General features: G+C 39.5%; 1 protein-coding gene across 1 annotated transcript; it reads right to left on the bottom strand.

Moving 5' to 3' along the window:
- Nucleotides 1–528: 528 nt before the first annotated feature.
- Nucleotides 529–12,918, bottom strand: LOC146520720 (putative C-type lectin domain family 20 member A). The gene is made up of 6 exons (XM_085158084.1): nucleotides 10,873–12,918; nucleotides 7,038–7,161; nucleotides 6,424–6,807; nucleotides 5,662–5,979; nucleotides 5,473–5,564; nucleotides 529–5,327 (listed from the first exon to the last, which is right to left on the bottom strand). The coding sequence occupies exons 2-6, from the start codon at nucleotides 7,072–7,074 to the stop codon at nucleotides 5,148–5,150; spliced, it is 1,011 nt and encodes a 336-aa protein (XP_085014210.1). The 5' UTR covers nucleotides 7,075–7,161; nucleotides 10,873–12,918; the 3' UTR covers nucleotides 529–5,147.
- Between the last annotated feature and the right edge of the window lie 290 nt (nucleotides 12,919–13,208).

Below are 13,208 nucleotides of genomic sequence, written 5' to 3'. Positions count from 1 at the left end.
ATTATATGCTTAGTAAGAAAAAACATTTCATGAGTTTTAAATGCACTTAAGAACAACACGCAACAACACCAGGTATGGGGTCTTGGGCTGTCTGGGTGGGGTCTGGGATGCGGAGCCTCCCTGCTACTGCAGCGCCGGGGGCGGTCTGCTTGTCTCCATCAAAGGAAAAAGGGGAACATCGTCGGTCTTGCGTGCTACACAATAATTCAATATTCAATAATTCAATACAATTCAATATTTAGTATTTACTGTTATTTACACTCAGCTAGATTATTGTGATGGTGTTGTGTTTATTATGTTGCTCTCTTTTTTGCTTGTTTTCTGCCTTTTTTCTTTTTTCTTCTCTCAACAGGTGATCCAGGTGCCCTTTCTGTTTTTCTTTCCCTCCCTCTCTTTCTTTCTTTCTCCCTTTCCTAACCCCCAGTCATGTCTGTCCATCTGTATCAACTGAAAATAAAATAAAATAAATAAATAATAATAACAAAGGTCAATCAGTTCAGTTCAGTTCTTTTTTATTTCAAACATATACATTCACCAACGTTTCATAAATCATTCCATGCAGTTGTTTGAAAAGGAGTAGGCAGAAGTATATACTTATTTAGCCCCCTCAGGTTTACATCCTCATCATCTAAATTTGAACAACAAAAACGTATACAACGCCTTCAACTTAGAACATAACATCACAAAAACAATATTTTCTCATGTTCAACTAAACTATATTTAGATTTGCTAATTTGCAGAAGAAAATAAACATCAGTTTGACTGCTGTCTTGGGTTAATTGCATTTTCTTCATTCTTATACTTATTTAAAATTTCTTTTCTGAGTTTTATTTTAAACTGGTTTATATCACTACTGACCGTTATTTCCTCCCGCTATTGAAGTAGACATCGTTTTCAATGTTGTTCTTCCTCTTTGTAATTTTAAATTCCACTTCCCTCTAAAATTATAACTCCCTTCTCTTTCTAAGAACCATTTACTTATTTTGATTGGGAGCATCCCTTTCCTTGCCTTATATATTACTTGCACTGTTTTAAACTTCACCAGATCCTGGAATTTTATAGCTTGCGTCCTAATAAAGAGTGCGTTTGTGTGAGCCCTATACCCCTCCTGATTTATTAGTCTAATGGCCCTTTTCTGCATTATGATTATAGTCTGAATATTACTTTTATATGTATTTCCCCAAACCTCTACACAATAACTCATGTATGGTAATAGCAAAGCACTGTCATGGTCTGCGGTGGGTAGCTGGAATTTCCATAAGGCTCCTGAACTTACCTGGGATCTGCCCCTGGGCAGGGCCAACTCCTCCAGCTCCTGCACACCTGGAGCCTATTGCAGGCAATCAAGCCAGAGGGATTTAAGCCACACGTTGATGTCCATTCACTGCCAGTTCGTCATCAACACATGTTGGTAACAGGCCCTTATACTTCAAGTTCATGCTGTGATCTATCTTGTTAACAAGACTCTCTTGTGCTGCAGTTGCTGTATTCACCTTGGCTCACGCTCCACCTCCGGACTCAGGATACCAAGCAATCATTTTGAAAATCTCTCTGTGCCTCACCTGCCTGCTAGTGATGGTGAGATGAAGCCTCATGATGAACTGAAGCTTTCCACCCAATTGGTCGACTCATGGTTCGAAGCATTGTGATGATTCATTTGCTCTACTTCGCCATCAAGTGGACAATTCAAGTGAAGCGTGCTCTGTGATTATAATGATGTGTAAACCTCTAAACTGAATAAATAAATTGTTTTCTTGGTTATTTATCCCGAATATTGTCTCAGTATGTGTGATACAAAAGAGAAAGTGGAAACTATCAGGACAGAGTTTTGGTATGATTGTGTAACTGTTAGCCTCAGACAGTCAGTCAATAGTATAATTCAGATCATAGATCAGTACATTTGCATATTTTTATAACTATAAAAAGAAAGCTGACACTTTCGAGACTTTATCTAATGTGTAAGCATCACAGCAGATGCCTTAGATTAGAATCAGTGAGCTGTCGGCTTTCAGCCCCGACCGTGTCCGTGCTGTCTGGTGAGAAAGGCGACATCTCACTGATTCTGATGCGTCAGCGGGTCCGCGCTTTGTGTTTACGTCTTTGTGCAGAATCGGTGTACCTGCTCTCATTTACTGTTTTAGCTGTTTGGTGGTGGTTGAAATCTAGTAATATTTATATTAAAAATCGATTCAGGATTTTAGTGAATCGATATCATGTTATCCAAGCTAGAATCGATTTTAATCAATAATCAAAACCCGCTCGTAGTACCTGTGTAATCATGCTTATGTACATCTGGATAATGACACAAACTAGTATTTGGCGCTTCACTTTTTAATAAACTAAAAGACAGAAATCAGATTATAGGATCTGTAGTGTTGTTTATTTATATTATGGTGCTTATCATTTGTGATATTTATTACTGTGTGCATACTTTATTAGGAGAGATAAAATAAAATAAAAAATCTCTTCCTTGCTGGTTCCATCGAAGAAGAAATGCTCAAGTAACTATGTAACACGTATGTAATCCAATTCCACAACACAGTGTGATGGGAAATCAGCTGTGTTTTTCGGACCATTTTATTTCGAATCTGGCGCGAACCGGTGAACCAGTCCCTGAATCAGTCACGTGGTACGGACTGCCCGCGAGGCCTCGAACGTCACTGCATATGTAATCAAAGCAAGCCTCGATACGCGCTTCACAGAAACGCCCCCGAGATTACCTGACACACGATTCGACGCTTTGACACACAGGACACATCACTACTGCCTGCCCTCCTGCCATCACACTCCATCTGAAGCCCCGGATCTAAGGTCAGCTTTTCCACGCCACTCAGCCTCCCCTGGATTCCCTTCACCCCCCTCTCAACACTCCATGTCCCCTACTGCAAGTAAGATTTGCTACTCTTACAACTTGCCACTTCAGAGCTGCCTCCACTACCTCCCTAACTCCACTATCTTCTCTCTTCAGTGTGACTGTTCCCTGCTCAGCTCCACTCTGCATCTCAGGCCTCATTCCCTCGCCCTAGCCACGTTTCCCAGACCACGCCTCGTCAAACTCCACGTCTTATTGTTTTTTTTTTCTCTTTGCTACGTTTTTTGCACTTAAGCCTAATAAATTGTTACATCATCTGCTGTCTCTGCTCTGGGTTTCTGCACCCGAGTCCTGTTCAGTACAGGCCACTCGGCCTCGTGACAAGCACAATATAACATATACAATGTTTTCCTATCTAGAAATTGTTTTATTTTCCCCAAGACAGCAATGCCCCGTGCTAACTTTCTCCTCACATGTGATGTGTGATTTCCAACAGGCCTTATGATCAATGATCACACCAAGAAATTCTATGGCATTAACCCTTTCTAGATATATATTATCAACACAAATTTCAATGTTAATGTTTTTTTTATAGTTTCCGAATAACATAAATTGTTTTATTTAAATTTAAGGACAATTTGTTTCTATCAAACCACTTCTTTAATATCTTTAACTCCTGTGTGATCACCTCCAAAACCTGTTGAAATTCCGCACCTGAACAAAGTATATTGGTATCATCTGCAAAAATTACAAACTTTAGTATCTTCGATACTTTACAAATATCATTTATATACATAATAAATATTTTCGGACCCAATACTGATCCTTGAGGTACTCCACATTCAATCAAGGCTGTGATGATCCACTTGGTAAAGTAAATCCATTGCATCTTTCTTGGCCTTCAGACAGTAATTCTGATGGCTAAAGAATCAAACGGGACAGGGAAAAAAAAAAGGAATACCTTTTGTAGGCACACTGTACTGTATAAATGAATGTATTGTTACTGACTTACCACATACATTCAGTATTCCTTTGTCAAAAAGGAAAGTTTTCAGCCTAATCTTAAAAGTAGAGAGGATGTCTGTCTACAGAATCCAAACTAGAAGCTGGTTCCACTGGATTGTACACTACACTAGCAGGAAAGGCGTAGATGTGAGAACACTGTGAGAAGCAGTGTTGGTCAACTTACTTGAAAAGTTTACTTGCTGTAAAAAGAGGTTTTCTTCCCACACAGTGTACAGCGGACGCTACTGTTTTTTTTCACTTTTTATGGAATCAAACTCAAAGTAAGGTCAGTACTTCCACGCTTTAAACGCTGCACGCTCATACTCTCTCCTGCACTCTATATATTATCCATTGTTGATCTGCACACGTCTGTTACACATCTGTTAAACTGTAAGACTTGTAAGTGATTTACTTAATTATAAAATCATTCTTTCATTTATTTTATTTTATTGTTACAATAAGTGATGATGTTTATTTTGGAGATCAGGAAGTTGTGCGTTAGCATGGCGTGTTGTTACTAGAAACTGGAAGTTAAAAAGAAAAACGCTGACACTGTCTTGATTAGCAGCTTCGTAAAAGTTCTTCAAAAGTGTTTCAGAAGTTATCGGCTAACATCTCAATAGTGAGATGAATGTTAGGCAGAGCTGCCAAAATCAGCACAAGTGGCTGCTATGAGCTCCATGAGGATTGTCCAGTGATGGCGAGCCTCACACAGGGAGGCTCGCCATCACTGGACATCACTGGATTTTCCTCATCAGACAGACAGTGAATGATTTATTTGGTTTGTGGTAGGATTCCAACAGTCATCCCGACTGGCAACAGTGGACAGACAAAAAGAGTGCACTCTAGACTATGAATACACCAGGCATGAAACTGCTGTTTCTGTTCCTGTTCCTACTGATAACTAAAGTCACAGTTGACTGATATATAGGATGTCACCCTTGAAACAATTGCAGAACCTGCTACACTGAACAGACAATGACAAACAACCAAAACTGAACTAAATTGGTCAGCACAGCAGAGAAAAATATACCAGCTTACACACAATATGTTAACAAAGATGTGACATTGATGAAAACTCACAGGATATACATGTGAGGCACACACACAGGTAAGCATATGAACTATGAAGTTTCTTAAGACACAGCTGTCAAGCTATGCAAAAAAAGGATTTGTGTACAGCTGAGCAGAACCTATCAGACTATGAATGATATTTCACCTGTTCCACAAGCCAAATTTAAACAGTCAAGTACCCATTAGAGCACAAAGTGAAATTATAGTCCTGTTTAATTAAAATGTTAAACAGTGAAGTGTAGCTCATGAAAAAAATTCAACCATTGCCTTTATCTAGGCTCGCTGTCGCATTGCATACGATCTGCTGCTGATCCTGACCAGAACTCTTGTCTAATTCTTTCTCATCGTCCTTGTTGAAGGTCTTCCCGTCAGGCTCCTTCAACCATCTTAGCTTGAATTCTTCATTCGGGCTGTGCTCATTTAATCTCTGACTGAACTGTGAAACACAAACATCTCACTTCAGTCAACCATAGCTGTAAATATTGTCAGAAATGTAATAGAAATAAATAGAAATAACAGAAGTAGATGTAGCATTTTTTATTATAATGGTGAAGTTTTAGTTCACACTCAGATATAATTACCTTTTCCAAGATGTTCTCTTTTAGTCCCTCCATATCGACAGCAGTGTTAGTTGTCTTCAGCTGCACTTTCAACACCTTCCTCATAGACACAGCTGTTAGCAAAACAAATTAAAACTGAATTGTATCAATTAAGGATTAACGAGTTCTGTGAACATTAGATTGCTTTTAAAAACTGAGAGGAGAACTCACCAGTGAAACAGGCAAAGTTACGGGTAGTCATACAATTAGAGTTGACCCAGTCCACAGAGGATGAAGCACCACAAGAAGCTGTCACTAACGTGGACGGTGAAGTGGAAAACCAGTTGGTAAATGAAAGTGTGCTCCCATCTGACCACTTCCAGGAGTTTCTGTAAAGACCGATCCAAGCAGTGGAAGTTGCAATTGCCTTCAGCTGTTGACTCTCAGATTGGTTCCTCACACTGGCCAGGTCAGTGTAGTGGTCCCTGCAGTAGCTTTGAGCATCCCTCCAGGACTTACTCACACCCACAAAGATGAAACTTGATGTGTCTGAAAACATTTGAACAGTGTTTTACTCCAAAGTCATTACAAATATCCAAACAAGTAATAGAAACCATGTTGTAATTTCTCAGCATGGTGTAAAACTGCAATTATTTATTTGTGTCATTTAAACCAGGACTATAGCAGAGTTAAAATATAATTTCAAATGATCTGGCTCTGTTACAAATAGAATCGCTTATGGTGATTCTGAAAATGAATACCATGTGCATTTTTCCTTCCTTTCATCTTTTCTTTGTATTTTAGTCCCTTCCTTTAAAGATGTGAAAAGAGACACATTTATGAGCTCTAAGAGACTTTTAAGGTTAATTTTTGTTTGGATCATTGATAACATATAAAATGTTCAGCAACGATTTCTTTTACAGCTGCAAACACAGCCTTAAAGGGAATAATTGATAGTAATAATAATAACACTCATAGTTTGGTCTTCATTACTTTTGTTGTAGCAGTAGAATGGTAACAGGTTTCCACACAACTGGTCATCCCAGTTCCCATTTTGAAGCATTGCCACACAAGCCATGTAGATGCTTATTCCATAACTGGGTTCCCCATTATTCCACATCATGAAGTCAGCCTCTCCTTCATCATGATCCTGGTTCTCCAGAGACCATTTCCATGCTTCTGTGTCAGGTTGAAGTCCAAACCATATATAACCTGATGATCCTATGACTTCCCCGAGTGCGGCAAGGTCCTGAGCATTATGTACAGTCGCCAGGTCAGTGTATGTCTTCTTGCAGTAATTTTGAGCTTGAATCCAGGTCATTGGAATTTTAACAAGGTGATAGATGTGAGGTAAACATGCAGGTAGGAAACACAGTCCTGTGTTAACAATAAAGATATTTTACAGCACACTTCATACAGTATTTGACATATGTCAAAACAGAGGTTGATTAATTCATCAGCATTTTCAATTCACATATACAGTTTACACATTACACATTACATTATAATTTTTTTAATTTAATTTTTAAATGCTGTCCCTCCCAGACATGGATTCACACCAAAATACATGTGGAGTTTAGAGATTTATACAAAAAAATAACACTGACCTGATAGGACTATCATAACTGCAATGCCTTTCATCATTTTGGACGCCTCACTTGCACCAAGAATTAAGTGTCAGCATATCAGTGTTATTTTCAGTGTTCGGGGACAAAGAGTTGAAATGCTCTACTGTAAAAAAATGACCGATACAATAAGTGTTGCAATGAAAATAAGAGCAAAGTAAAATAAATAAAGTAATTACAAAATATTAAAGAAAAGCACTTCAGTTTAGTATTTATAGCCCAATGGTTATTCATTTAAAATTAAATACTATATATAATACTGCCTAAGTGTGCAAGATAGATGTATATATGTATATATATATATATACATACATATATACACACACACACATATATATATATATATATATATATATATATATATATATATATATATATATATATGGGGTGCAACGATACACAAAATTCACGGTTCGGTTCGGTTCGATGTTTTTTCGATACAAAAAAATGTTCATGCCTTTTTAATTTGTCATTTATTAAAATTATAAATATATATTTTAACTCAAAAGTACAGTTTTTAAATTTAATGTTGCTGAAACAACAAAGTAATAAAAAATAATAATATCTGATTGAGGAATCACTCATCTTTGGAAAAGAGAGTTTATTACAGAGAAATGTCTCTTTCCAAAATAAAAGCTATACTTTACGCTTCTTCTGGGCTATATTCTCAGCAGCATATTAAACATATCAGGTCCCCATAAGGAGAATCATGTGCTAACGGCTGTCTAAATGACTCGGGTAAAGTTTGTAGCATGCGTGCTTGTTGTTTTTGTCTGCTTCCACTTGTCTTTGCACTAGGATGATGTCGGAGTAAATGTGCAGTCATATTCGTTGTGTTCCCACTAGTGCTGTCAGAAATGACGTTAATGCCACAACACGGCAAATCTCTGTTAACGAGCTACTGATCGCCCTGAGTGTGGGGCTGGACGGCCAACACGTTAACGAGCTAACCTGCTAACACACTAGTTCCCACCAATGTAATTGAGCATTGCGTGGCACATCCAACATACTGTTTTACTTTTGTCCATGACACGCTTACCTTCAGGGTCATACTTCACATGAAAACCAAAATAGTTCCAAACGCCAGATCTGAATGAGGGTGGGGGAGGTTCAATTTGCCATGTTGCAACGAGCTTAACTTCTGTCTCGCTAGCTTGCCCTGCGCTCAGTGAATCTGCGTTCGACTCCTCCGCCTAGGCTGCACTGTCGAGCGCAGATCCACTGAGCGCTCAACAGAGACAGCATCGTCAGAAGGAAAGTTGTTAAAATAAATTAAAAATTTTGTATTGTTCGTTACATATGCGTACCGAACCGAAAGCACTGTATCGAACGGTTCAATATCGATACGAGTATCGTTACACCCCTTATATATATATATATATATATATATATATATATATATATGTATATGTGTGTGTGTATATATATATATATATATATATATACACACACACATATACATATATATATATATATATATATATATATATATGTATATGTGTGTGTGTATATATATATATATATATATCGGTAATCGGAGCACTAGGTGCGGTGACTCCCAAGCTAGGCGAGTGGCTCCAGCAGATCCCGGGAATAACATCGGAGATCTCTGTCCAGAAGAGCGCAGTCCTGGGAACAGCTAGGATACTGCGCAGGACCCTCAAGCTCCCAGGCCTCTGGTAGAGGACCCGAGCTTGAAGGATAAACCGCCCGCAGGGGCGTGCTGGGTGTTTTATATATATATATATACACATGTATATATATATACATATATGTATATGTATATATATATATATATATATATACATATATATATGTTTAGAAACCATATGAAATCCCATAGAAACATACCCCACTAAGGTAATGACACACATCAATATATGAACACTTTTTACTCGGTATTGAAATGACTTTACCAACAAGAGATATAACATTTTGAATAAATAAATGCAATACATTACATACAAAAAAAATCTGTAGCTATACCACGTGTGTGTTTTTCAAAAGCAAATGTCCTGTTGTGTTTGTGCTTACCTGAAATAAATCCAGTTGCTATTATCTAACAAACGGCTGCGTAAAAGTATTCTCAGTGCAGTCAGTTGTTTGATTAGTGCAGTCCTCTGACTATAAAGAAATGCTCTCGGTTTGGAAGTGTGCGTGTTACTAAATTACCATGTGCTTCATGTCTGTATTCTTAAATGAGGGACACGGGATCAGTCACCCAAATTTTGTTCATCACTCCAGCAAAATATTTGCATAATTCAATCTCTTTTCCAACAAGCTTTGTAGAAATGAGAGTGACTGGGCCTGTTGGGCTCAGTTGGTCACACCCGTAAACTTTTAAGGCACATGTTTTTGTGATTTGGTGCTATATAAATTAAACTGAATTTGGCTAAACTGAAAAACAATTTTGTGACTATTACACAGGATTTAGTTTAATTATTAACCAAAATAAAGTGTCCTGGAGTTTGGCGAGGACCTGTTATAAGAAGTCTGTGCTTCCCGACGTCTTAATAATAATAATAATAATAATAATAATAATAATTTTGTACTTACACTAAGCCTATGTTTTTTTATATTTAGTCTTTGTTCTCAAACTCTTAAACGCTACCAAAACAATACCTGAGAGAATCGGCACTACTGAGAGCAGATAATGTCCCCAACTGACCTAAGTTTCAGTTTAAAATTGCATGTTTTAAGAACAATATTGGTTCTTTGCTTAGGGATTATGTTTTATAAGTGCAGTTTGTTAAACCACTGAATAAACCACAAACTGTCCATCTCTTTATATTGGGCCAAATCCAACATATTCTCATCCCAAAACTTAACATGCCAATGCTATGTGACAAATCATCGTATGTTACGTTTTCGGCCACCCAACCCACCCATATGCCACACGTTTGGAAACATGAGAACGGTTTGGAATGACTCTACACATGTACATTTATTTTACTTTCTCATCATCAATCGCTTTGGAAAATACTATGTAATACAATTAAGGTGAGGTTAGGGCTGGAATTTAAGGCTGGAACGTGTGTTACTGCTGGGAGCGTCATTCTGTTGGATTCCATCCACAATCTGGCGCGCATCTTAGGGACGCGAAAGGTTACCTTTCACGTTCTTCTGTGACGCCTCAAGAAATGACACATTATCTGTATGTTACGCATTGGAATGGGAACGGTCTGGCCAAATCACAACAACAGTTGCCTCAAGGTGCTTTAAATTATAAGACCCTAAAATAATACAAAAAACATAATCAGACAATCATCTATGAGTATTTTATGGGAAATTGAAACTAGTAATATATCCTGGTTTTTGTTTGGTTGATAATCACTTTTAATGCCCTATTCAAATGCAGTTGATGTTAGTTTGATTGAAGTACACTATATTGCAAAATGTATTCGCCTTCACATACATATAAACTTGAGTGACATCCCATGAATTATTCTATTAGGTTTAATTCTATTACCTGCACCCTCTGCAGCTATAGAAGCTTCAACTCTTATAGGAATGCTTTCTACAAGCATCCCAAAGGGGTTCTATCAGGTTGAGATCAGGCTTCTGTGCAGGCCATTCATGGTCTTCCACACCAAAACTGTCCTCCATGAAATTGTCCAAAATATCTTGGTATACTGAAGCATTAAGCATTCCTTTCACAGAAACTTAGGGGCCAAGATCCATTCCTGAACACTAACTCCACGCTAGCACTGTTAGCACTGTTAGCTTGTCCATCTTGTTTGCTAGCACCCGAAAATTCCCCATTTATAATAGATGGCAGCTTGTACTTCCTTCTCTCTTTAAGCCTTCGCTGTCTCACCTTTTCTTTCCTTCTCCCCGTCTGTCCTCCACCTTTGCATCCATGGTGTGTTTTCCTCCAGATTTCAGCTGGTACTTCTGTGACAGATAAGCCAGCTGGCATCAGGGTGATCAGCTGATCTCTGGAGTAAACAACTGTGTGCACCTTGGTCCCATTCCGCGGTGGCAACAAGGAGAACAAAAAACATTCTCGATCCACATGTTTGAAGTACTTAGTAAAGGCTAAAGGAATAAGTAGAAAAAATTTAAAGTAAAGAGAAAAAGCAGGAGCAACTGAAACAGGGTGCATGCTGGTCGACACATGCGCACTTACTCTGAAACCTTTGGATCTTAGCATCAGTAACATTGTTGGATTCTCCTCTCACAAGGTCTACAGTCCAGGACCTTGGTAAGCTAAATGTGATAGCCTCAAGAGCTTACTTACATGGAAAAAAGTTTAAAACATTAAATTGCCAATCTATAAATGTATACTGAAAAATTCAAAATATCACACTTTTTTTATATCTTGCAGCTGGATCAGACAAAGCAGTGAAACCATAGTGAACACATTCAACTACTGCCCATTATGTCAGTTGAATGGCTCAAAATTCTTTTTTAGGTTGATTGGGGGGAACTCTCCCGGATGGCCGAACTTCTCACCCTATCTCTAAGGGAGAGGCCAGCCACCCTTCGGAGGGAAGCTCATTTCCGCCGCTTGTATCCGCAATCTCGTTCTTTCGGTCACTACCCACAGCTCGTGGCCATAGGTGAGGGTAGGGACGTAGATCGACCGGTAAATTGAGAGCTTCGCTTTTACACTCAGCTCCCTCTTCACCACGACGGACCGGTGCAGTGTCCGCATTACTGCAGCTGCAGCCCCAATCCGTCTGTCGCTCTCCGGCTCCCTTCTCCCATCACTCGTGAACAAGACCCCGAGATACTTGAACTCCTCCACTTGGGGCAGGAACTCATCCCCGACCCGGAGTGGGCACTCCACCCTTTTCCGGCTGAGAACCATGGCCTCAGATTTGGAGGTGCTGATCCTCATTCCCGCTGCTTCACACTCGGCTGCGAACCGCTCCAGTGCGAGCTGGAGGCCCTCACCCAATGAAGCCAACAGAACCACATCATCCGCAAAAATCAGAGATGAGATTCTGAGGCCACCAAAGCGAAAGCCCTCCGCCACTTGGCTGCGCCTAGAAATCCTGTCCATAAAAATTATGAACAGAACCGGTGACAAAGGGCAGCCCTGGCGGAGCCCATCACCCACCGGGAACAAGTCCGACTTATTGCCGGCAATGCGAACCAAGCTCTTGCAACGGTTGTATAGGGATCGAATGACAGAAGTCCAATAACAAAGCACCGCTCGGGTTCAGATCAGGGAGGCCATTCCTCCCAATCACGCCCCTCCAGGTCTCGCTGTCGTTACCCACATGAGCATTGAAGTCTCCCAGCGGGACAACAGAGTCTCCAGGTGGAGCATCTTCCAGCACCGCCTGGCTCCAGGGCGGGGCCCCGGTAACCCTATCCCGGGCAGGGTAAACTGTTCCCTCGGTGTTCTTTTCATAAGGGTCTTCTGAATCGCTCTTTGTCTGGTCCCTCACCCAGGACCAATTTGCCATGGGAGACCCTACCAGGGGGCAAAAGCCCCCAGACAACATAGCCCCTGGGATCCCTGGGACACACAAACCCCTCCACCACGATAAGGTTGCGATTCACGGAGGAGGCAGAATTTTCTGAGCAGAATTAAATATTTGTGTTGTGTGAACAGCTTTTCAGAACTGTGCTTACAAGCAGGGATTTTAAATGCGTCCTGTTTATTTCAATATTCTCCTAGCAACAAGAGAAGGACTTGTTTTACTAAACAAATAAACTGGATGACCTAACTTCCTTGCGTTCTTGGAAAAATTATGACACTCGCACAAAGCACACAAACAGCGGAAGAACTTGTTTTACTAAACAAATGAACTTAGATTACTTAACCTCTTAAGCCCCAACGCCCCCTGATACGGGGGCAAAAAGCAGGAGATCAGGTAGGCTTGGGGCTTAAGAGGTTAATGTCTTTACTTACCCAGAAAACTGATAGCATTTAACACAAAACATCCTTGTGCCACTAAGAACACACAAATGTATAAAATGCAAACAAAGTCCTTGTTTCTGCAAGCTGTTTGATTTAAAACAAGTAAATGTAACTGGAAAAAATAACAATTATAGAATATTAAATTATTTAGTACTGACACTGTTGTGTCAATTCAATTCAATTCAATTCAATTCAATTTTATTTATATAGCGCCAAATCACAACAAAAGTCTCCTCAAGGCGCTTCATAGATACAGATAAAAAACCCAACAATCATAT

This window comes from Neolamprologus multifasciatus, chromosome 4, assembly GCF_963576455.1.
Source record: "Neolamprologus multifasciatus chromosome 4, fNeoMul1.2, whole genome shotgun sequence".
Lineage (NCBI taxonomy): Eukaryota > Metazoa > Chordata > Actinopteri > Cichliformes > Cichlidae > Neolamprologus > Neolamprologus multifasciatus.
The sequence above is the reverse complement of the archived record's forward strand: the minus strand, read 5'-3'. Positions and strand labels throughout refer to the sequence as shown.